The 26,572-nt window shown below is 43.0% G+C and overlaps 1 protein-coding gene across 9 annotated transcripts in view; it reads left to right on the top strand.

The window, feature by feature from the left end:
• Positions 1-26,572, top strand: part of LOC110502604 (zinc finger MIZ domain-containing protein 1) — a 204,859-nt gene that overhangs the window by 167,148 nt on the left and 11,139 nt on the right. For 4 of the 9 annotated variants that reach the window (XM_036960223.1, XM_036960222.1, XM_036960227.1 and 1 more), the window contains 8 exons: positions 18,234-18,269; positions 21,323-21,467; positions 24,211-24,325; positions 24,854-25,059; positions 25,183-25,387; positions 25,645-25,932; positions 26,168-26,350; positions 26,449-26,505. In XM_036960223.1, coding sequence (XP_036816118.1) covers positions 18,234-18,269; positions 21,323-21,467; positions 24,211-24,325; positions 24,854-25,059; positions 25,183-25,387; positions 25,645-25,932; positions 26,168-26,350; positions 26,449-26,505 — 1,235 coding nt within the window. Of the gene's footprint in view, positions 1-11,432; positions 11,592-11,713; positions 12,253-18,233; positions 18,270-21,322; positions 21,468-24,210; positions 24,326-24,853; positions 25,060-25,182; positions 25,388-25,644; positions 25,933-26,167; positions 26,351-26,448; positions 26,506-26,572 lie in introns of those variants that run through there. The other 5 variants (XM_036960225.1, XM_036960228.1, XM_036960230.1 and 2 more) reach the window with 4 other exon arrangements.

The raw sequence follows: 26,572 nt of genomic DNA, 5'->3' as shown, positions 1-26,572 counted from the left end.
GCCGCTCAGCAAGGAAGAAGCCACTGCTCCAAAACATAAAAAAGACAGATTATGGTTTGCAACGGCACATGGGAACAAAGATCGTACTTTTTTGAAGAAAACTGTTTGGCCATAATGACCATCGTTATGTTTGGAGGGAAAAGGAGGAGGCTTGCAAGCCGAAGATCACCATCCCAACCGTGAAGCACGGAAAATGACCCCAAGCACACTTCCAAAGTTGTGGCAAAATGGCTTAAGGACGACAAAGTCAAAGTATTGGAGTGGCCATCACAAAGCCCTGACCTCAACCCTATAGAAAATGTGTGGGCAGAACTGAAAAAGCGTGTGCGAGCAAGGAGGCCTACAAATCTGACTCACTTACACCAGCTCTGTCAGGAGGAATGGGCCAAAATTCACCCAACTTATTGTGGGAAGCTTGTGGAAGGCTACTCGAAACGTTTGACCCAAGTTAAACAATTTATTAAAGGCAATGCTACCAAATACTAATTGAGTGTATTTAAACTTATAACCCACTGGGACTGTGATGAAAGAAATAACAGCCGAAATAAATAAGTCTCTCTACAATTCTTCTGACATTTCACATTCTTAAAATAAAGTGGTGATCCTAACTGACCTAAGACAGGGAATTTTTACTTTGATTAAATGTCAGGAATTGTGAAAAACTGAGTCTAAATGTATCTATATGTGTACACACAACAGAATTACATTTCTCCATTTCATCTCTCATGCCTCAGTGCTCATCCGTAGAGAGCATTTCCAAAATCAACTGTTTCTATTCTTTCTTCTCTTGAAATAGTATAATTCCTTAGTGGTTGATCCACCTATTAGAAGAACCCAAGCACACAGACAGACAGGCAGACGTTAGTTTATATGCCTAGGTCTATTCCCTTCACCTGTTTCTGTACTGATGGAATAATGTGACTGTCGTCCAGGGCTCAAGTTGAACTGTGTGGTCTGTCTGACAGTTTAAATCATCTCCAGGCCTTGTGATGGCTCTGGGATCTTGTTGAAAGAATCCAGCCTGGACCTGGGCCTGATGCATCCCAAATGGCCCCCTATGCACTATGGGCCCTGGTCAAAAGTGCTACAGTGAATAAGGCTCCATTTTGGACACAAACTAAAATGTGGGTACAGGCGAATAGGTGGTGGGCTGAAGCCTTAAAACACAAAGTTGATCGATCCCCGTCGAGGGAGGAGCAGATTATTTTGTACATGACAATAAACAATTCTTATGACTATAAGATTTGTTGGCACCTTCATTTCTTGCACATTTTTTCTCATAAAAAATATATTTCAACACATGGCCGCTCAGGCAAATTTGCTAAACAACTAAACTTGGAACCAATCAGAACTCCCATACATACCCCTCTTGATGAAGGCAGCCAATGTACGGCTTCTATCTACGATGTAAACACAGCTTCATGTAACAACACAAGCTGCTGTCTGATGAAGAATAACCAATATAGCTAGCTAGCTCCCCAAATGAAATAAGATAAATATCTGTTTTGAGGGCACTTGAAATATGCAGCATGCAATATGAATTGTCTTGATCATATGAAGAGGTAATTCCATTGATCATTTAGCCAATTTCTTGAACGCTAGCCAATGTTAGTTTGACTAGCCTAGCCAGCTACTGTTAATGTCATTTTGTGTTTCATTAGCTAGCTATCGCTCTGTCAGATAATTCAATTGTTGAATCATGTTTTGGCCTGATTATATTTCTCATTTCAATGATCTAGCTGCAGGCTTAAAATAAATGTTCAATCAGACACTTTGTAAAGAAACCCAAATCAGAGCATGTAGATAGAAAGATGTGTGCCTGTCATGTATGTTAGAATGGAGGTTTAGAAATGACAGTTGCATATCGATATTAGCCATATGGCATAGCCTACATGGACAGTGCCTTCAGAATGTATTCATACCCCTTGATTTATTCCACATTTTGTTGTGTTACAGCCTGACTTCAACATTTTTTTTTGTAACACTTTACTTGACACTTAGTAACACTTTATGATATGGTCATAACCATGTCATAATATGTCATAACAGCTGACATAACTTGTTATAATATGGTCATAACACTGTCATTACCCATATATTTACACCTGATGTGACATATATTGCATTATTTTATGTCTGGTTATGACACCTACATTTCCCTGCCAAGAAGTTTCCTTTCATTCTAAAGCTTGTTTTATTGTTTTATGAAGTCATGTTTTTACACTTTATGACACTATCAAGAAGCATTATGACCACCTGTGTCACTTTACTTGGACTAAGGAAATGCACTTTATGACACTGTCAAGAAGCATTATGACCATCAGAGTCATATAAGCAAGATAGACCTATCACGTACATACCCTTATATCAGTCATCAGTCAAAAAGAGGGTGTCTTGTCCTGCTCCTGAAATCTGCTCCTGCATTCATCCCAGTCATCAGCAACAGGGCATTGGGGTATGTGCATGTCTGACATCAGTGTGTGTGTGCAATTACAATGCTAATTCAACATGGTCAATTTCAGAAAATGTTATAAAACATAAAAATACCGTTGACAAGTAGTCTATGTGTAAGGGTGTGTGTGCTGGTGGCAGGGAAGTCAGGCGCAGGAGATCGAACTTGGTATAAACGGAGCAGTATAATAAGTGCTCAAAAACTCTGAAAACCAAAATATACAAAATAAAACAAGTGGGTACAAAACCCGTGGCACACCAGAACATAATTTACACAATGCTAACAAACAAACACTCACCGACAAGGACAATGAGGGGGAACAGAGGGGTGAATACACGACATGTAATGAATGGGATTGGAACCAGGTGTGATACAAGACAAGACAAAACCAAAGGAAAATGAAAAGAGGATCAGCGATGGCTAGAAGGTCGGCGACTTCGAACGCCGCCCGAACAAGAAGAGGGACAAACTTCGGCGGAAGTCGTGACACTATGGTGTAATAGAATGTTTTGCCTTGTGTGGAAGGGTTTTGTGGATTTGAAAACTCTTATGTAGGTGTCATAACCAGCCATAAAATAACTACCATGGTAGGTTTTGTGAGTTTTGACACTTATGTAGCTGTCATAACCAGCCATAAAATAACCATAAAATAACGCAATACATAACACATCAAGTTGTGACCATATTATGACAGGTTATGACAAGTTATGTCAGCTGTTATGACGTATTGTGACATGGTTATGACCTTGTCTTAAAAAAATTGCACCCATCTACACACAGTACCCCATTATGCCAAAGTGAAACCTTGGTTTTCTCCAGACCTGACTGCCCTTGACCAGCACAAAAACATCCTGTGGCAATCTGCATTAGCATCAAGTAGCCCCTGTGATATGCAACTTTTCAAGTAAGTTAGGAACCAATATACACAGGCAGTTAGGAAAGCTAAGGCTAGCTTTTTCAAGCAGAAATTTGCATCCTGTAGCACAAACTCAAAAAGGTTCTGGGACACAGTAAAGTCCATGGAGAATAAGAGCACCTCCTTCCAGCTGCCCACTGCACTGAGGCTAGGAAACACTGTCACCACTGATACATCCACTATAATTGAGAATTTCAATAAGCATTTTTCTACGGCTGGCCATGCTTTCCACCTGGCTACCCCTACCCCGGTCAACTGCCCTGCACCCCCTACAGCAACTCACCCAAGCCTCCCCATTTCTCCTACACCCAAATCCAGATAGCTGGTGTTCTGAAAGAGATGCAAAATCTGGACCCCTACAAATCAGCATGGCTAGGCAATCTGGACCCTCTCTTTCTAAAATGATCTGCCGAAATTGTTGCAACCCCTATTACTAGCCTGTTCAACCTCTCTTTCGTATCGTCTGAGATTCCCAAAGATTGGACAGCAGCCGTGGTCATCCCCCTCTTCAAAGGGGGAGACACTCTAGACCTAAACTGCTACAGACCTATATCTATCCTACCCTGCCTTTCTAAGGTCTTCAAAAGCCAAGTTAACAAACAGTTCACCGACCATTTCGAATGCCACCGTACTTCTCCTCTATGCAGTCTGGTTTCCGAGCTGGTCATGGGTACACCTCAGTCATGCTCAAGGTCCTAAACGATATCATAACCACCATCGATAAGAGACAATACTCTGCAGCCGTATTCATCGACCTGGCCAAGGCTTTCAACTCTGTCAATCACCACATTCTTATCGGCAGACTCAACAGCCTTGGTTTCTCAAATGATTGCCTCGCCTGGTTCACCAACTACTTCTCTGATAGAGTTCATTGTGTCAAATCAGAGGGCCTGCTGTCTGGACCTCTGGCAGTCTCTATGGGGGTGCCACAGGGTTCAATTCTCAGGCCGTCTCTCTTCTCTGTATACATCAATGATGTTGCTCTTGCTGCTGGTGATTCTCTGATCCACCTCTACGCAGACGACGCCATTCTGTATACTTCTGGCCCTTCTTTGGACACTGTGTTAACTAACCTCCAGACGAGCTTCAATGCCATACAACTCTCCTTCCGTGGCCTCCAACTACTCTTAAATGCCAGTAAAACTAAATGCATGCTCTTCAACCGATCACTGCCCGCACCTGCCCACCCGTCCAGCATCACTACTCTGGACGGTTCTGACGTAGACTATGTGGACAACTACAAATACCTAGGTGTCTGGTTAGACTGTAAACTCTCCTTCAAACTCACATTAAGCATCTCTAATCAAAATTAAGTCTAGAATCGGCATCCTATTTCGCAACAAAGCATCCTTCACTCATGCTGCCAAACATACCCTTGTAAAACTGACCATCCTACCGATCCTCGACAAAATAGCCTCCGACACTCTACTCAACAAATTGAATGCTTTCTATCGCAATGCCGTCCGTTTTGTCACCAAAGCCCCATATACCACCCACCACTGCGACCTGTACGCTCTTGTTGGCTGGCCCTCGCTTCATACTTGTCGCCAAACCCACTGGCTCCAGGTAATCTACAAGTCTTTGCTAGGTAAAAAAGTATTTAGTCAGCCACCAATTGTGCAAGTTCTCCAATTTAAAAAGATGAGAGAGGCCTGTAGTTTTTGCCCCACTGTTTATATATTTTTTTAAATGGGAGAACCTGCCAGAGGAACAATAGTTTCTGCAAGACTTCACCAATCTGAGATTTATGGAAGAGTGGCCAGACGGAAGCCACTCCTGAGAAAAAGGCACTGGACAGAACGCCTGGAGTTTTCAAAAAGGCACGTGAAAAACTCTGAGAGCATAAGACAAAAAATGATGAGGTCTGATGAGGCAAAAATGTAACTATTTGACCTGAATGCAAAACGCTATGTCTGGAGAAAATTTGCCACAGGTCGTCACCTATCTATCACCATCCCTACCGTGAAGCATTGTGGTGGTAGCATCATGCTATGGGGAAGCTTTTCAGTGGCAGAGACTGGTAAGGATAGAGAGAACAATGAATGGAGCCAAATACAGGCAAATCCTCAATGAGAACCTGCTTCACAGTACAAGCGATCTAAGACTGGGGTCACCATCCGAAGCCTAATTAATAACTTCACCATGCTCAAAGGAATATTCAGCATCGTTGCCCATCTTTGTGAGGTTTTGAAAAACCTCCCTAGTCTTTGTGCTTGAATTTGTTCTTGAAATTCACTACTTGATTGAGGGACCTTACAGATAATTGTATGTGTGGGGTACAGAGATGGGGTTGTCATAAAATGTTAACCACTATTATTGACCACGGAATTAGCACATCTAACTTATTATGTGATTTGTTAAGCACATTTTTACTCCTGAAATTATTTAGACATGCCATAACAAATGGGTTGAATACTTATTGACTCAAGACATTTCAGCTTTTCATTTTTTATTATTTAAAAATCAATTCTACAAACAAAAGTCTACTTTGACATTATGTGTCACGGACATTAGATCGGTGACACAAAATGTCAATTTAATCCAATTTAATCCAATTTTAAATTCAGGCTGTAACACAATTTTGGGGGGGGAAAGTAAAGGGGTGTGAATACTTTCTGAAGGTAATGTATCTGCTCCTGGTAGCTTGCAACAGATCTTCTTGTTGTAACTAGCAAGTTAGCTACATTACTAAGGTTCCTGTGCTCTAAGTTAGGAGTCATTTTACAGCTTAGGTTGATGGTATCACATTTCACTCAACAGTTAGATTGCAGCTTGTCGGACGGAGATTTCTTTCGAGTTGTCACCACCAGCTGTCACCACCACCTGCCTCAGATACAGATTATGTGATTGGTAGACGTAATCAGCAGAGATAGTTCACAAGTTTTGATTGGTTTATAGTTTAGTACTCGGCGGTGTTTGCCTGTTCAGCTAGCGAACATAAAAGTAAATATTTTGAAAACATTTACAAGAATTTACATTGCCAACAAACGGAAATGTGTTCAGAATAAATAAATATACACAATATGTATTAAAAAAAACAACAACAAAAAAACAGCTCCTCCCTCGACAGAGATCGATTATCTCGAAAACTAAAGCGGCCCACCACCTAGAAGGAAAGCTGTTTATGCACAGAGACTAATGGGAGATGTCCTGAAAGGAATTATACATAAGTAGGGAATGAAGAAAGAGAGGGAAGGATGGGAGGGAGGAGAGTTAGGGATGGAGATATGATGCTGGGAGTGAGGGAGGGAGGGAGAGAGAGAGAAACGGAGGGGGAGAGAGAGAGACTGGGAGGGATGGGGAGAGGGAGAGAGAGATGGGAGATGTGATGAAGGCAGATGAGCCTCAGACTGTTCTCACTCAGACAGCCAACATCCATCTTACCTCGGTTGCAAGGACGTCTGTCTGAGGAACCAGACAAGAGGGCGACGGTCGCAGAACACACACAAATACACACAGACACTCTTAAGGCCTCTATGTGAGGCTGGACTAGATGATGCACCAGCCCATCACCAGCACGGCCTGTATGTGTGTGTGTGTGTTTTGTGTGCCTGTGTGCCTGTGTGCACTTGCGTGCAAGTGTGTGTGTGTCTTCGTGCACATAAAGTGCAGCCCCAGCACAATCCCCTGACAGCCAGGCTGGCGACAGAGGGTCCCACATCTGACACCTGAGAGCTCAGAAGGAGAGCAGGAGTCTGAGGTCCACTCTGGCCATCTCTGGGGAGGGGAGGGGCCAGCCTGGTCCTCCAGCTCCGCTCTGTATGCTGATCAATCAAACAGTGACAGGATGGTTATTACAGTGGAGATGTTCAAATGGAAAGAGATTGTCTGTACCCTTATAGGCCAAGTATCCATGAAAATGCTAGATACTTCAAATATTACAAATGTTAACTTTACCTCTGTTTGTAGAGGCTGTATTAGGCCTAATGTAAGCAGCCTGTTTGCCTAGGACTATGTGGCGTGTGTGCATAGTCATATTATTTAGTGTGTACGCCTATGTTTGTGTATGTGTGTGTATGTGTGTGTGTGTGTGTGTGTTTGTGTTTGTGTGTGTGTATATGCGTGTGTGTGGTGGTAAGGATGAGCTGTCTGGGGTTTGTGACCTCTCAGAGTGAGAGATTAACCTGCCGCATTAATCTGCGATTAGTCAGAGAAGAGACTGAGATCCTATTGGGCTAGCATTAGTTTACTGTGAGCGTACAGTACACTCCCCTATGTACTTATTTGGACAGTGTAGCTAAATCTTTTAATTTGTCTCTATACTCCAGCATTTTATATGTTTTATGAGGCAACAGTACAGAATGTCACCTTTTATTTGAGTGTATTTTCATACACATCTGTTTCACTGTTTTGGATATGAAATAACTTTGTATCTATTCCCCCATTTGAAGGTGTCATAAGTATTTGGACAAAAGTTTAGTATGTGGTCCCATATTCATAGCACGCAATGACTACATCAAGCTTGTGACTCTACACATTTGCTGGATGCATTTGCAGTTTGTTGTGGTTGTGTATCAGATTATGTTGTGCCCAATAGAGATGAATGGTAAATAATGTATTGTGTCATTTTGGAGTCATTTTATTGTACATAACAATATAATCTGTTTCTGAACACTATATCAATGTGGATTCTACCATGATTACGGATAATCATGAATGAATCGTGAATAATGATGAGTGAGAAAGTTACAGATGCATAAATATCACACCCCCCCCCCCCCCCCCCCCCGAAAAAAAATGCTAACCTCCCCTGTTATTGTAATGGTGAGAGGTTAGCATGTTTTGGGGGCATGATCTTTTGTGCATCTGTAACTTTCTCACTCATCATTATTCACGATTCGTTCATGATCATCTGTAATCATGTTAGCGTCCATATTCTGTACTGTTGACCTCATATGAAATATTTGTTCTCAAATCCACAATGTAGGAGTATAGAGCCAAAAATCTAAGTTTTAACTTCACTGCCCAAATAAATATGTAGGGGAGTGTAGCTGCCTCTATCCACACTGTTGTGATAGAATTAGCTGTTAGCATGGCTAACCCACGCAAAAGGCCACCTTGGTGCCACTTCTATTATTAGCTTTGTGTTTGTTACTGTATCCCAGCCTCATCCCCACAGGAGGCCTTTTGCCTCTTGGTCGTCCATCATTGTAAATAAGAATGTGTTCTTAATTGACTTGCCTAGTTAAATTATGGTTAAATAAAAAAAATAAAAAATATATAAAAGTAATATTGGTTGCTGTGGCTGCATTACTAGCTGCAGTTAGCCTTTAGCTGTTAGCCGATGGCTGTTAGCCGATAGATGCTTGCAGTTGCTGTATCTGGGATTACCCAGCTGCAGTTCGCTGTTAGCCGTTAGCCATGGCTGTGGATTACCTGCAGACTGTTCACTTCCCTGCTGGAGAGTCATTAGATAATGGTTATGCAGCCCTACAAAGACCAGAGCTAACCCTAATCCCATTCCTCACAGGAGAGAGCTAACGTTAGCTCTGAGGTGGAGGATGTGCCTGTTGATGGTAGCCTCAACATATCTTAAAATGATAAAAAAGTTACCTAAAAGGTTAGGTCTTCATAGAAAAAATATATTTATTGGCAATGAACTGTTTCAAAAAGGTAGCCTATTCATCTGACTGACTCATTTGCTAGTTATTTATAGCCTTCCTCAGACATATGCCTACAAGGGGAAGTGGATAGACGTAAGGCCCAGAGCATTATGAGGTGTTTCACATGTAGGTGTTGTACTGTGCAGACCAGTGGATATTTATAGTTACCAAACTAGTTCTTGGTTCCTCTCAAGTGGCAGCAGTCAGTCAATCATTCACCTGTCTCAGATCATGTCCGTCCTTTCCTGAAGCTGTCTCTGTGACATTCAGCAAACACATTAGTGTCCCTCAAAATGACAACGCCGACAGACATTTACACCCCTCGCCCATAATGCTCACTGCTTACATATTTGCATGAAGAAATATTTCCGACAACTCCTTTTCTGAATTCCGGAGAGGGGCGTGTTTGGAGTTGTTCTTGGGTTGATTTCAAGGTGTGACCGAGGAGGATTTTTTTTTTTAATGATGCTTTATGTATTATTTCTTTCAACAAGTCCTGGCATAACATGTAGGCTAGTGATTACTACCCTACAGTACAGCAGAATGTCAACAGTGTTTGGTTATTGTTGGCAGAGGATACTAAAGGTCGTAGAAAGATGCAGGATCTTGCTTGTTTTCCCTTAAATTAAAAAACGTATAGTTTCTGGCAAATAAATACAAAGTTATCGGATTGGATTCTATTGAATATTGACTGTTTTGCAATAGAGAAGTATTTAATATCACTCATTCAGGGCTTGAATTTGAAACAGCCATGTGACCTTATTCATATATGTACCACAACGAAACTGCCTTTTGGGTTTAGGGGGAGGGGTAGACTATATGGAGAGAGCAAGAGACTGCATGACTAAGACAAGTGTGCAGTTTTAGTTCCTGCATATCTTGATTTTGCAGTCTGCAGTCTGCAGCCAAGTTAGCCAACAGCGATGCTACTCTCTCTTGATTTCCTTCTGACACATTTGCTACTGAGCGATAGAGCTGTACATACAGCTCAGAGACTGTATAAAGCATTAAAGTGAGGGGATAACTCTCCTCCTGTTTCTCTCTCTGCTGCTTGTCACAAATCTATCACTGTCGTCTCTAAAGTGAAATCGAGAGTGTTGGGAAAAGGTATAACTTGGGACAAATAAGGGAGAGTTAAGGATGTATTTGTTTGAAGTGGAGGGGAAAGGGAGAAGAGAGTAGAGGAGCGGAGAAGGAGAAGGAGAGAAGTTATAACTTGGATGTGAAGGTACAAAAGAGAGGTAGAGAAAAATAATGTCAATTAATTTGGATGTGAAGGGAATATGGGGACAGAGAGAGTTGGCCAGGGTTCTGTATTAGTTGGGAGTGTCCCTCCACTGACTGTCCCCCTCTCTGATCTCAGACGTAAGAAATGTTGAGCAGGCCAGGCATGGCTGTGTGTGGAGAATGTTGGGCCAGTCAGGCCAGGCAGGACTATGGAATGCTGTTAGCACTGAGTAAATCAACAAAGCATGCTCCCTGGGAAATCTGCTGTCGCACGTCAGGGAAAGCAACAAATGCAGCGTGTCAACAGTGACGGATTGCTTCCAGTGTGAGGCAGGCTGTAACTCACAAGCAAAACATATTCTGTACACACACACACAAACACACACTCTCTCTTTCACACACTCACTCGTTCTCTGCTCTCTCCCCCTTCTCTGTAATTTCTCTGTTTCCCTGTAGCTGCGTGAGGCAGTGGTAGTTCTCCTTTTTTAGTTCTCCTTTGTTGAGAGAGAGAGAGAGAGAGAGAGAGAGAGAGAGAGAGAGAGAGAGAGAGAGCAGTCCTACTACTGCATTATTAACTGATGTTGCTATAGGGCTATTTATAGTGTGTGTGTGTCTGACACTAAGCTTTGCCTCCTTAAATGAGATGATAATAATGATGAAATCACTTTGCAACATAAAAGTAAACTTTTCAAACTAGTAAAACCCTGAAACAGATAAGTGTTCCGTTTTCAAAGGGTACGGAGGAAAATGTTTATTTTACGTGCTTATGATGTTATAATATTTTACATTAGGTGATTCATTGGTTCACATTTACAGTGAAATGTATTTTAAAAGTCATTTTGCTAATGCCAAAGCTGAACTTCAATAGAACAGTGCTGACTTAGCCGGTGTCTTTTGTGGAGGAAAAGTGCAAAGGGAGGATATCACAGCGTACACACCTTGGGTGAAGAACTGTTTCACATTGCACTTTTCACACAGTGAAATGCTGCATCAGACCTCCGTGTGTCAATGATGGCCCTCTGTAGGCCTGTGCGCCCCCTCTCTCTCTCTCTCTCTCTCTCGCTCTCTCGCTCACTCTTTCTCTGTTTGTGTCTCCCCCTGTCTCTGATGCATTGGCCTTTGGCCAGGATACTGTCTATCTAGCATGTTAGGTCCCACCCACTTCTGCAAGTCAGAAATATGAGCTGGCTGCGTTTTTTTCTCCTTCCTCCCCGCTAGCTAAGTGTCTGTGGGGCTGTCTGTGTGTCTGAGAGAGAGCAAGAGAGAGTTTGTGTGTGTATATGTACATACGTGCCTGTGTGTGTGTTTGCATGCGCGATTGGAGCTTCAGGGGCAGTGCAATGGATAGTGAATAAAAACAAAGAGGCATAAATAACAGCACCACACGACAGAGGTGAGGAGTCCCTGTTTCTACCCCTCTCATTCTCTGACTCTTTCCTTTTCCCTCACTCTCTTCTCTTCCCTTTCCTCCTCTCCCTTCCCTTTCTCTCTCCCTCCTTTCCTCCCTCCCTCCATCCTGTCATCTGTGGAGCCAGTTGGAGCTGGTAGCAGGTACAGCAGGAGGCAGGAACCCATTACTATGGCGCAAGCTCTCTGATTGGCTGAGCCGGGGAGACCGGGAGACTGCTTCTAAATAATAGATGTGCATTGTGCCGACACTGGACAGGAAGGGGAGAGAGAGAGCGAGAGAGAGAGAGAGAGAGAAAGAGAAAAAACAGAGGCAGAAGGAAGAGGGAGAGACAACAGGGAGAAAGAGAGAGCAAGGGAGAGAGAGAGCGAGAAAAGGGAGAAAGAGAGACCGAGAAGGGGAGGGGAAACAGAGAGGCAGGGGAAGAGGGAGAGAGACAGCAGGGAGAGAAAAAGCAAAAACAGAGTGAAAGATAAAAGAAAGGGCAGAGGAAAAAGAGTTAAAACAAGGGAGAAATAAAATAAGCTAGAGCGTTGCCATTGGCCTCTGTGGGAGCTTAGCTGTGTTCTGACATCAGAGCCTTCTCTCTCTCCCTGTGCCATGACGACAATGAGATGAGACACACTGGGACTTTTCTTGACTCTGGGTAAGTCTGAGAGCGGTGTGTGAATGTGAGTCTGTGTCCGAATACCCGTATTGAGTATGCTAAAATGCCAGGATGTCATACTAATTTTGCCTTTTCATCTAGTACAATTCGCTACACACTATTGAGGAAGAGAATTTTCTTTCGAGACCCACGTGTCTGACAACAGCTGATAATCAGCTGAGGGGACACTGTACCAAAATGAACGAATGGCGGGAATCAACGCAGTTGCGCATTAGATGATGCATTCTCAGTAGGATAAACCTAGTATGTTGATATTTGTAGCTTACTGCATCGTTGTTCTAAATAGTATGTAGTACGATTAGTAGGGTCATTCCATGAAATTAGTTCCTTTTGCGTCCCTTTGATATTTTAAGTGGAAATTGGGCACAAATATTGCATTTTTTGAAAGCATGTTATATTAAATGAAGCGCCCTTTAATATTGACCACATGGAAAATTCTATAAATCTGATTTTGAATATGAATATATGAACGACTTGCCAAGGTGCCAAAATTCAGCATTTTGACATGTCCCTCTGTGCAACCTCTGTGACTTCTAGGAACCCACTTAACCCCAACATTTCTCCACATTTCACCATCATTGTAAAACCCTAGTTATTTTGTTGTTTTGACACTCATTTCTGAAGACTATTGTTTATTTCATGTTATTCATCATACATTTTAAGGTTAAAAAAACAACAACCTGTCCCTCATTTTAAGGTCAACCCTGTTACGTGAACTGAACTCTTGTTTTAATGTGGTGAAACCACTCCCTTTTTCAATGTTTTATTCAAAGAAACATTGAATATAATAGTCAAATCCTAGTGTAAAAGCAGGTGAGCTGGTTCTACTCTTTTTGGCCATGTTCTGGTGTTTTGTGGTGGAAAACTGTGCGGGTCGAGCATAACACATCAACCCTGATACCCATAGATAGACAGGCTAGAATAACACATCAACCCTGATACCCATAGATAGACAGGCTAGAATAACACATCAACCCTGATACCCATAGATAGACAGGCTAGAATAACACATCAACCCTGATACCCATAGATAGACAGGCTAGAATAACACATCAACCCTGATACCCATAGATAGACAGGCTAGAATAACACATCAACCCTGATACCCATAGATGGACAGGTTAGAATTACACATCAACCCTGATACCCATAGATAGACAGGCTAGAATAACACATCAACCCTGATACCCATAGATGGACAGGTTAGAATTACACATCAACCCTGATACCCATAGATAGACAGGCTAGAATAACACATCAACCCTGATACCCATAGATAGACAGGCTAGAATAACACATCAACCCTGATACCCATAGATAGACAGGCTAGAATAACACATCAACCCTGATACCCATAGATAGACAGGCTAGAATAACACATCAACCCTGATACCCATAGATAGACAGGCTAGAATAACACGTCAACCCTGATACCCATAGATAGACAGGCTAAAATAACACATCAACCCTGATACCCATAGATAGACTGGCTAGAATAACACGTCAACCCTGATACCCATAGATAGACAGGCTAGAATAACACATCAACCCTGATACCCATAGATAGACAGGCTAGAATAACACGTCAACCCTGATACCCATAGATAGACAGGCTAGAATAACACATCAACCCTGATACCCATAGATAGACAGGCTAGAATAACACGTCAACCCTGATACCCATAGATAGACAGGCTAGAATAACACGTCAACCCTGATACCCATAGATAGACTGGCTAGAATAACACGTCAACCCTGATACCCATAGATAGACAGGCTAGAATAACACATCAACCCTGATACCCATAGATAGACAGGCTAGAATAACACATCAACCCTGATACCCATAGATAGACAGGCTAGAATAACACATCAACCCTGATACCCATAGATAGACAGGCTAGAATAACACATCAACCCTGATACCCATAGATAGACAGGCTAGAATAACACGTCAACCCTGATACCCATAGATAGACAGGCTAGAATAACACGTCAACCCTGATACCCATAGATAGACAGGCTAGAATAACACGTCCACCCTGTTACCCATAGATAGACAGGCTAGAATAACACATCAACCCTGATACCCATAGATAGACAGGCTAGAATAACACGTCAACCCTGATACCCATAGATAGACAGGCTAGAATAACACGTCAACCCTGATACCCATAGATAGACAGGCTAGAATAACACGTCAACCCTGATACCCATAGATAGACAGGCTAGAATAACACGTCAACCCTGATACCCATAGATAGACAGGCTAGAATAACACATCAACCCTGATACCCATAGATAGACAGGCTAGAATAACACATCAACCCTGATACCCATAGATAGACAGGCTAGAATAACACATCAACCCTGATACCCATAGATAGACAGGCTAGAATAACACGTCAACCCTGATACCCATAGATAGACAGGCTAGAATAACACGTCAACCCTGATACCCAGGCTAGAAATGTTTAGTGAAGCTTGCATTCAATTGCCCCTCCCTGTTGCACACAACAAGCTTCCATTCCCTCTGTCACAGGGGGATTTATGGCTGATTTAAGATGAAATCGTCAACCATGTTACAGACAGCCCCGTTACAGTCAGCCCTGTTAAGTTATTTAGCACTTAATAAGCACCTAATAGTCATTTTTTTATTTAACATTAGATGAGAAGTGTTTTTTTTTATTAAGTTGAACATGTGCTCTCGGCAGAATATAAAAATTTGGTGAAATAACACTTTTTTTCACCAAGTTACACTACTCAAAAGGCACCTAATTAGTGGAACGACCCAGTACACAGGATGGAGTTTAGGTAAGTAGTAGACAAGCCAGATTTCGGACATGGCCTGTGTGTGTGTGTGCACCACGTGTGAGCGTATCTGTGAGTTGAGCTGTCTGCTTGAAGAGACATCAGAAGGTGTTTGGATGTGTTCATGGTTCTGTGATGTGTGTGTTTGCGTGTGTGCATCTGAGATTATTATGAGTGTGTATGCATGTGTGTGTCAGGCAATCCCAGTCTGGCTTTGGGTTTAAATAGGGTCCCCTGCTGTGGCTCGAGATAAAAGGAGGGTTTTCGTGTCTGAAAGCATGGAAAGACTTAGAATGGAAGTGCCTGATGGCTTCATTGATGGGGAAACTTTGGAATTAGATTTTCTCTCTCCATGTTTTACAACTCAGAACTTGCATGTTTGTTTCCACTACTATAAATGCAACAATGTAAAATCTTAAAGCACTGCAATATGAGTGTGATTCATTATATAAGATTATGATAAATGTAGACCTGTACAGTATATCTATGTCTTGGAGTGGTTCCAGGGGACTATGTCTTGGAGTGGTTCCAGGGGACTATGTCTTGGAGTGGTTCCAGGGGACTATGTCTTGGAGTGGTTCCAGGGGACTATGTCTTGGAGTGGTTCCAGGGGACTATGTCTTGGAGTGGTTCCAGGGGACTATGTCTTGGAGTGGTTCCAGGGGACTATGTCTTGGAGTGGTTCCAGGGGACTGTGTCTTGGAGTGGTTCCAAGGGACTATGTCTTGGAGTGGTTCCAAGGGACTATGTCTTGGAGTGGTTCCAAGGGACTATGTCTTGGAGTGTTTCCAAGGGACTATGTCTTGGAGTGGTTCCAAGGGACTATGTCTTGGAGTGGTTCCAAGGGACTATGTCTTGGAGTGGTTCCAAGGGACTGTGTCTTGGAGTGGTTCCAAGGGACTATGTCTTGGAGTGGTTCCAAGGGACTATGTCTTGGAGTGGTTCCAAGGGACTGTGTCTTGGAGTGGTTCCAAGGGACTGTGTCTTGGAGTGTTTCCAAGGGACTGTGTCTTGGAGCATGACTGCAGCCTAGCAGCACTGCACGGGACAGACAGAGACATATCAGCTGACCAGGGCTTGACCTACTGGGGCCACAGTTTGACTCACTGACCTGAGCTCTGCTTCAGAGAGACTGTCTGATTGTCCAGTAAGATTGTGTAGTACTGGCTGATTGTCCAGTAAGATTGTGTAGTACTGGCTGCTTGTCCAGTAAGATTGTGTAGTACTGGCTGATTGTCCAGTAAGATTGTGTAGTACTGGCTGCTTGTCCAGTAAGATTGTGTAGTACTGGCTGATTGTCCAGTAAGATTGTGTAGTACTGGCTGCTTGTCCAGTAAGATTGTGTAGTACTGGCTGCTCGTCCAGTAAGATTGTGTAGTACTGGCTGCTCGTCCAGTAAGATTGTGTAGTATTGGCTGCTCGTCCAGTCAGATTGTGTAGTACTGGCTGCCCGTACAGTAAGATTGCGTAGTACTGGCTGCCCGTACAGTAAGATTGTGTAGTACTGGCTGCTCGTCCAGTAAGATTGCGTAGTACTGGCTGCTCGTACAGTAAGATTGCGTAGTACTGGCTGCCCGTCCAGTAAGATTGCGTAGTACTGGCTGCCCGTCCAGTAAGATTGTGTAGTACTGGCTGCTCGTCCAGTAAGATTGCGTAGTACTGGCTGCTCGTACAGTAAGATTGCGTAGTACTGGCTGCATGTCCAGTAAGATTGTGTAGTACTGGGAGGACAGTGGGGGATTCATTAAGACACACAGAGTGCAGTCCCCAGTGAACACTGTTGATCTGTTGAGCTGCACTGTTGTTTGTTTCCTGTACATCTAATGTGCTCTATGTCTAACCACTGCAACCACCAGCATCCTCACAGCTAGTTTGTGTGGCCACCCTGTTTCCTCTTCTGTAAGAAGCCTAGGCCGCTGACTTAAAGGGTTACTTCGGGATTTTGGCAATGGGGCCCTTTATCTACTTCCCCAGAGTCAAATGAACTCGTGGATACCATTTTTATGTCTACGTGCAGTCTGAGGGAAGTCGCTAAATTGCACTAGCACAATTGCTTACTAGTGCCTTACTAGTGTTAGCGCAATGACTGGAAGTCATTGTGCTAATGTTAGTTAGTATTGACTCGCAAAACTACCTCTAATTTCCTTAACATAAAAATGGTATCCACAAGTTCATCTGTCATTGCCAAAATCCCATAGTATCCCTTTAGCCTCAGGATATTGTAAATCTTATCCATCTAATGTGTTCTAACCACTGAAACCTCCCGGATCCTCACAGCTAGTGCACGTATGTGTGAGTCTAAAGTTACTGTGCTGTGAAAATGCTATAGTGCAGATGGGAAGGTCCTGACCCCAGGGTTAGTGATTGGATAAGGACATACTTCTAATCATAGCGTATCATGGGTAATTCCTGGCAAAGCATCATATGTCAGTCTCTTAACAGTCTGAATGCAGGTCAGATACTGTACACAGGTCATGACCCCTATGCCTTCACTCTAGGCTACATTGCAATCTGGAAACTAGCGTGATGTAATCCTATCTGTGTGCCCTCTAAAGAATGAAAACTGTACTGTGTTGAAGTCAACCAGAATAAATGTGCATGTATTTTTATTTTTCTACTTAGGGCATCATCCATCATGGCTCTCCACTTCTCTACATATATCTTTGTGTGGTCAATGAAGCATTTCAGACAAATATATTGACTTGGTAGGACTAACAGAACTCTTCATCTCTTATCACTACAGAACTATGACTTTAAACTTCTTTGCCTTTTTAAAGAGCATAGTGCATGGCTATCCATCTCTCTGGATCTCTTTGTCAGTCAATTATTCATATCAAATGCATATAAAGCAAATATATATATCTATGTAGTCTGACCCTATAGGGTGGAAGGGTAGGCTCTCTGCGAGTGATTGGCTTAAATGAGCCTGCGTTTATTTTTTTCTTAGGCGGGCCTAACATCTGTTTTGTGTGTGTGTTTACTTTGAGCCTCAATTGTTTGTGGATTTGGTGGCAGTGCCACACACATAGGGATACAAGACACAGAAATTGCAGACTGCACGTTTAACTTGACTGTTGCTGCTGCATTTTGTGTTTTGTTCGTGATTAACCCCTCCCTCCCCAGTAAAATGTGTAATTTGAACCCTACAGAAACCAACACCTGCAGGAGATGTCAGAGTGACTCAGGTAGCTAACCTCGCTCCATCCCTCCCTCCATCCATCCCTCTCTGGCTCCAGCATCCAACCGCTTATCGTTACTCCACCTCCACCCCTCCATCTGTATGCTCCGTATGCTCACAGAGACCAAATCAAACTCGCACTATGAGAAAACCTGAACAGTTGTGTTTCAGTAAACAAATCAAAAACAGACAGTTGATAAAATGAATGTGATTATTTACCCTGTGCTGGTTTTTCCTGCAGTGTGGTTTTGATTGAATCTGCCCCAGAGTCATGGAGAGGGATTATAAACCCATTGGATGTGCTTCTGGTTGGGCAGAGGCTCTCAGAGAGAGTGGAGGGTCATTAGCTGGGAAGGATATCATTGGCTGCTAAATGGGTTCCATTACGGTTTTGCAGAAGCATGACTTTGTCTGCATCTCGAATGGCACCCGATTCCCTTTTAAGGGCACTATTTTTGACAAAAGTAGTGCACTATATAGGGAATAGGGTTCCATTTTGGATGCAGACTTTTTGATTTCAAGAGGATTAGATGTCCTCTCTCCATATTTCTTATTTTACACACATTATCCTGCCCACATTACACAGCATACTGGCTGGGGCTTTATATAGATTATGATTTCATAGAAATAGCATTTTTTGTCTTGTATCACACGTTGTATGTGTATAGGCTTCTGACAATGCGTGTATTCGGCGTCCAATGTACGGTTTTCATGTTCTGAGAAAGTGTACTGTCTCATATCTGTGTGTACTATGTAGTACTACCTCTATCTGTAGTGTACTGTATGTGAGCTGATCTGCATGTGTGTCTATATCAGAGTGTTGTGAGTATTGTGGGCTGCACAGTCAAGCCTGTAATATAGGCTAGTCTGTGACATCACTGCTTTCTGCATTCATCCATACTGTACGTTCAGTGGAAATGTGTGGTCTGGTCTTTCAAACTTGCTGTTTATCATGTACAAGTGCTGAGACATTGCAGTGTCAACAACAGAGAGAAAGATATAATGATGTCGTCATGTGGACTGTACCTTTAACTGTAGAAGAGGAGAATATCCACTAGCTAAATTACCTGAGTCATCCAGCCTGTGTGAACAGCAGGAAGTGTAACCCGGGGCAACAGGCTGCTGTTTCCATTAACTAATGATAGAGGGCAAGTCCTCCATTACAAGGAAACTCCGAATGCTAATTACTGTAGAACAGAGGGAGAAAGAAAGAGACAGAGTGAGAGAGAGTGAGGATACTAGCAGAGTACTTAACCCTTCCGTGACTACTTTTGACCAGAACTCTATGGGTGTAAATAGCAGTTTGCCAGGTCTTGCGACAGGCTGGGCGTGCGGAGGGAGGACGGAGGTGGTGATTAAGTGGGGAGATAAGCTCTCTGTAATGGCAGGGTGGAATAATTCCACTTTAAGTAGGAGGGCTGAGTCTCTCCTCCCTCTGGCTCTGGCAGAAACCTGCTGGGAGCCTGAGACTGACTTCTCAGAGATTGGCTCAATGTGGCTCAGTCTGCTCTGCTGTGGTCAACTCTCCTCTTCTCATTTCTTCTCTTCTCTCTCCTCTCCTTTATGCATGGCTCAATTAAGGCTTTGCTGTTTGATCTCAAACACCTTTTGAGCTTATTTTCTGTGTTAAGATGTTAGACATTAAGTCCATAACTCTGCTTATGTACAGTGCATCACACACCATTCATAATGATGTTTGCCTGCAGCCTGATGGAGCAGACAGTTGAAGATGACTGAGAACGCTGAGCAATCTGATTAGTCATTGGGGACGAGGGGAGGAAGAGGGGGTGAAAGAAAGAGGAGGGGAGAGGACGGGTATACGCTCTAACCCATATCCATCTCTCTCTCTTTCTCTCTCTCTGTCTCCATCTCTCCATCTCCATCTCTCCCTCTCTCTCTTTTCCCACCCCCCTCTCTCTCGCTCTGCATGTTACCATTCCTCTTCAGAAAGCCAGAGGACTCTCTTCTAGAGCGATCAGAGCTGATGTACTGCAGATAAACACTGTGTGATTCATTCCATCAGTCACTGAGATCTCCACTGGCAAACAGACAGCAACAGACAGGCTGGGATTACTGTGTTAGGGTGCCTCAATGTGGCAGGAGGCAGAACTGCAGTCCAACTTGAAGAGTGAGAGGCAGCACTCAAATGTAGTGGGCAGAACATAGTCAGAGAGTTGAGGAATCAATTGAGATAGTTTAGATGAATAGTTCTGATCAAGCATTTTTGATGGGCAATTGTTTGTTTGTTTTTCTGATGGCAGAAGTGGCTGTGGAGACTTTCAGAGTCCAAATCATTTTGCTGAAGTAGTCAGGAAAACAATATCATAGGATCCTAATGTTTGGTAATAGAAACTGACTTACTTCAAACTGACTTATTGGAGACATACTAAAGACTGTTTTAGCAGACCGACAGACTGTAGTTAAAGTGTAAAGTTGTATATGTAGACTGACGTGTGTGTGTTTCCTACATTATTAGACTGGCACGTGTGTGTGTGTGTGTGTGTGTGTGTGTGTGTGTGTGTGTGTGTGTGTGTGTGTTCACTACATTATTAGACTGACACATGAGTGTGTGTGTGTGTGTTTCCTACGTGATTAGGCTCACACATGAGTGTGTGTGTTTCCTACATTATTAGACTGACACGTGTGTGTGTGTGCTTCCTACATTATTAGACTGACACGTGTGTGTGTGTGTGTGTGTGTGTTTCCTACATTTTTAGACTGACACGTGTGTGTGTGGTTCCTACATTATTAGACTGGCACGTGTGTGTGTGTGTGTGTGTGTGTGTGTGTGTGTGTGTGTGTGTGTTTCCTACATTATTAGACTGACACACGTGTGTGTGTGTGTGTGTGTGTGTGTGTGCGTGCGTGCGTGCGTGTGTGTGTTTCTTACGTTATTAGACTGACACACGTGTGTGTGTGTTTCCTACGTTATTAGACTGACACATGAGTGTGTGTGTGTGTGTGTTTCCTACGTTATTAGGCTGACACGTGAGTGTGTGTGTGTGTTTCCTACGTTATTAGACTGACACATGAGTGTGTGTGTGTTTTTCTTTCCCGTAGCCCTGCTGTCATCGTGGTGCGAGGAGCTGGGTCGCCTCCTGCTGTTGCGTCACCAGAAGAGCAGACAGAACGAGTCCCCTCAGGGCAAAGTCCCCATGCAGCCCAGCATAAACACCATGAAACCCCCTGGAGGACTCTCACATGGGTCAGTGTGTGTTTCTGTGTCCCCTCCGTCCGTCTGTCAGTGTGTACTTTGCTGCATATGTTTTCTGTTTTACACAAAGGCAGACATTGTCACTTTCATTTTCACTTACACAACAGGTGTGAACATGTCATTTAAACACACACTCCCTCATTGGTTCCCTGGTTTAAACTGGATCGTTCATGTTCATTTTAACAATGTTTACCTAAATCTCAGTTTCCTCCCCCCTCAAAGTAAGCTATATAAATCATGCCCTATGTTCTATTTAACCTAGAATATCCTCCTTCCAGTCCATTCTCAAATAAATACATGTACTGAGTTTTTCTCTTCATGAAAGTGAGCTAAGACAAGCTTAGCAGAGCTAGCTTGGAGGATAGGAACAGACATACACGCTAGGGCTGAGAATTGCTAGGGATCTCACAAAACGATATAATCACAATACTTAGGTGCTGATACTGTATTGCGATTCTCTCATGATTCAATGTGCACTGCGATTTGATGTTCCAAACATATTGCTCACGGTATGTCTGCTGCAGAGGGACAAGCGAGAGCCATGAGAACACGGGTTTTGATCGGTCACGGAAATACAAGTGGAGATCAAGCTATGAAAGAAAATGACTGGTGTTTTAGTGCAGGTGCAGCCAACTAGCACAACAATTATTTTGCGATATTGTCAAAATACGATATATCATAAAAAATGGCGGCAGGTAGCCTAGCGGTTAGAGTGTTGGACTTGTAACCAAAAGATCGAATCTTTTCGTTCTGTGCTTGCCCCAATTCCAAACCTGGCTGCCACAATTCTGCTCTGCGCTGGGCATCTTGGGAGGTGTTCTACCTCCTTGAAGATACTAGTATATTGGGTCCCTTCCAACACCACAGCTATGTGTGTGTGTGTGTGTGTGAAAACATACTCCGTCTGTCTCTCCCCATAGAGTTTAGTTTGGTTCTTCATATTCTAGCCTCCGATTTGTTTGGAGTTTTAATGGCAAATGTTCAAAATAACATAAATGTGGCCAAAGGATTCCAAGGATTATGAGCACATTTCACATTCTGGGTGGATATGCAATCCTCTGTTGTGTTATGTACTTGGCCAAATGAAATCCACGGCGTGCGTGCGTGGGTGAAACGATCACTGATCGCCGGAATTTTGCTGATATTACTCATTACGATAAACAGCCTATACTAGAGAAATGTGAAGATTGAGCTGAAATAAGTTTGTTAATATAGGTGATTGTTAATTGGACAATCGATGGCTACAACCATCAAACTAGAAGTGGTAGTTTAAAGGTCCAATGCAGCTGTTTTTATCTCAATTTCAATTTCATTTTCTGGATAACAATCAAGTATCTTACTGTGATTGTTTTCAATAAAAAATGGTCAAAGAGAAACAAAAATAGCTTCTTAGCAAAGAGCAATGTCCCAAGCAAGAATTTTGCTAGGACTGTCTGGGTGTGGTCTGAGTGGGAGGGGAAAACTGAAAATGACATTTTATTGGCAGTGATGGGAAAAGTACTCAATTGTCATACTTGAGTAAAAGTAAAGATACCTTAATAAAAAAAAGACTAAAGTGAAAGTCACCCAGTAAAATACTACTTGAGTAAAAGTCTAAAAGTATTTGGTTTTAAAAAATACTTAAGTATCAAAAATAAATGGAATTGATCAAATGTACTTAAGTATCAAAAGTAAAAGTATAAACTATTTAAAAGTCCTTATATTAAGCAAACCAGACGGCACAATTGGCGGATAGTCAGGGCCACACTCCAACACTCAGACATAATTTACAAACGAAGCGTTTGTGTTTAGTGAGTCCGTCAGATCAGAGGCAGTAGGGATGACCAGGGATGCTCTCTTGGTAAGTGTGTGTTCCAGTCAAAATGTAACCAGTACTTTTGGGTGTCAGGAAAAATGTATGGAGTAAAAAGTACTTATTTTCTTTAGGAATGTAGTGAAGTCAAAGTAAAAGTTGTCAAAAATATACATAGTAAAGTAAAGTACAGATATCCCCCCCCCAAAATACTTGGTACTTTAAAGTATTTTTACTTGAGTACTTTACCACACTGGTTATTGGCAGAGAGGTGTGGTACTCTCTCTTATTGATCTATTAACTCATTTACTGCATGGTGATGTCACCATGGCATGCCAAATCCTATTTAGAATTCTAATTCCTAATTCACTGGCCAAAATTCCATTCCACCAAAACAGGCTGAAATTTCAGGCGGTCTTTTCAAACAGCTCTTACACTAAAAGGGAATGATCATAATTTCCACAATTTCACAGTATTATTCCAACCTCATAGTGTGGAAATATTTATAAAACACAAGAAAATGTAGTTTTTGTCTGGAGGGCTTTAAAGGATCATTACAAAAAAATATGGTGCACATCAATGTTATACACTTATATTTATATTTATTGTTATCACATCAATGTTATACACTTATATTTATATTTATTGTTATCACATCAATGTTATACACTTATATTTATATTTATTGTTATCACATCAATGTTATACACTTATATTTATATTTATTGTTATCACATCAATGTTATACACTTATATTTATATTTATTGTTATCACATCAATGTTATACACTTATATTTATATTTATTGTTATCACATCAATGTTATAAACGTATCATTATATTTATTGTTATCACATCAATTCAGGCTATATATCGCGGTATGGATTTTTGTCCATATTGCCTATCTCTCGGGTAATGTGTGTGTTCGTATTTGTTCTGTAGTGATGGGTCATTTGCCTACGACTCAGTTCCATGGCAACAGAACACCAACCAGCCCCCGGGGTCATTGTCTGTTGTTACCACCGTGTGGGGTGTGACCAACACGTCACAGAGTCAGGTGAGACACACAACACACACACACTTCAGTACACACTATTTGATGTTTTCGACACACAACACACGCTCGTATACCTTTGTATTGAGTCTAGTAATTGAACTACCGACGACAACCGACGACAGACCCTGAATTCCAAATCTCCTTAGGCACTTTGTGTAGATCTGAGATGATTGGATAGGTGTAATATGGCAGTAGTTCCATCTTGCCCTCTGATTGGACCTGGTGGAATCATCACCATATTGCTTTTACCTAGACATTCCTCTCAGATTGACAAAAGCTCCCAGGGGAGGCTAGGGGTTAATTGGAATTCTGATGTTGGTTGAAATATGGTACGCTGTGTGTGTATCACCAAAAGCTAGGCTTATATCAAAGATCTCTTTTTGAAGTCCCACACAGTGAGTTGGCATCATAGAATGACATATTAGGATCTCTGTGCTTGACCTAACACTGTTTGCTGTGTCTAATCAAAAATATATCAATGATCAGTTGTTAGTGAGATGATTTGACATATGACCTTTCTTCACCCAGGTGTTGGCCAACAGCTCCAGCCATATGAACCCAGGTGGTAACCCCATGGGCCAGGGTATGTCTGGGGGTCCGGCAGGCCTCAACTCCCCCCAGTTTCCTGGCCAGCAGCAGCAGTTCCCAGCCAAGGGAGGCCAGGGTCAGGGCTACATGCAGCAGGGGATGTATGGCAGGCAGGGATACCCCGGTGGAGGGGGCTACAGCGGGAGGTAAGAGGTCATACACACACATGAATGAAGTTGAGACGGACACATTCTCTATCTCACTCTTACTCTATTCTTTTAACACATACAGTATGCACAGCTCTAATTCATGTTGTTTCCGTTATATAGTTACCCAGGTGGTCCTAACACTCCCCCAGGGGGGATGGGCATGCCTCAACACTCCCGCCAGCCTGGCGACTTCACCCAACCAGCAGCTGCTGCTGCTGCCGCTGCTGTTGCCGCCGCCGCTGCTACGGCAACCGCCACAGCAACTGCTACCGTGGCAGCCATGCAGCAGGAGACACAGAACAAAGAGATTAACCAGTATGGACAGGTATGGACACGTCACGCATGTACAAACACTGTTATCATAACACGCACACAAACACACCATTGCCATAATACAGGTTGCTAAAAGTTAGAAACAAATGTAGTTACTTACCTATAATATCTTGTTTTGGGCCTCAGGAAAACCAGATACTACGACATACATTGTACACTAAATACAGACTAAAACCATGGAGTCAAACCTGCAGCGTCATACTAAACTGTAACTCTTTGTCCTTTCTTCCTCCTTTATGTTTCGTCCAGATGTGTTCCTCCTTCCAGATGGGCCCAGGCCAGGCCTACAACAACCAGTTCATGAACCAGCCCGGCTCCAGAGGGCCCCCTGGAGGCATGAACCCAGGCAACATGGGCCAGGCCATGAACAACCCGAGCATGGGTGGGCCTACCATGGGCATGAACCAAACTCAATCCCCAGGCATGGGGCCTTTCGGGGCCCATGGCCAGAGGATGCCCCAGCAGGGCTACGGAGGACCTGGAGGCCCCAGGCAGGCCATGCCTATGCAGGGCATGAAGAGGCCCTATCCTGGGGAGGTGAGTTGGATGGTGTGTGTGGGGGAGGGATATGTGTGTGTTTAGGGTGGGGGGGGTGTATGTTTCCTTTGAGTATTATATTCTCATAGTACCTCCCAACATGCAGTGCATGCCTTTCTTACAAATGTTAATAGAATAATTAAGTTGCTGATTGATCCTCTCTCTCCCTCCCTCTCCCTCTCTCTCTCTCTCTCTCTCCCTCTCTCTCTCTCTCTCTCTCTCTCTTCCCTTACAGCCAAACTACGTGGGGCAGCAGTATGCTCCTAACGGTCAGTTCCCTCCCCAGCAGAGTCAATACCCCACCTCTAACCCATCCAGGCCAATGCCCTCCCCAAACTACCCCGGCCAGAGGATGCCCGGGGGGCAGGGGCAAGGCCAGTACCACCCGCAAGGCATGCCCATGGGACAGTACTATAGGGTGAGAGCTCCCTCACACTAACATAACCATTTGACCATTTACTCCTGCTCCCATTGTGCAGCTGTACATTTAACCATTGATGTCTGTTCCATTCACAGCAAGAGCCATTCAACGGTCAGAACAGAGGTGGATACTCATATAGCCAAGGCAACGGGGTATGTGCCCTCCTTTTTTATCCTTTGTCTAAGCAAATGTAGATGCCAACAGAGTTCTTTGAATTCT

The sequence above is a fragment of the Oncorhynchus mykiss genome, chromosome 23 (genome assembly GCF_013265735.2).
Source record: "Oncorhynchus mykiss isolate Arlee chromosome 23, USDA_OmykA_1.1, whole genome shotgun sequence".
NCBI classification, from domain to species: domain Eukaryota; kingdom Metazoa; phylum Chordata; class Actinopteri; order Salmoniformes; family Salmonidae; genus Oncorhynchus; species Oncorhynchus mykiss.
This window is presented reverse-complemented; position numbering and strand designations above follow the sequence as displayed.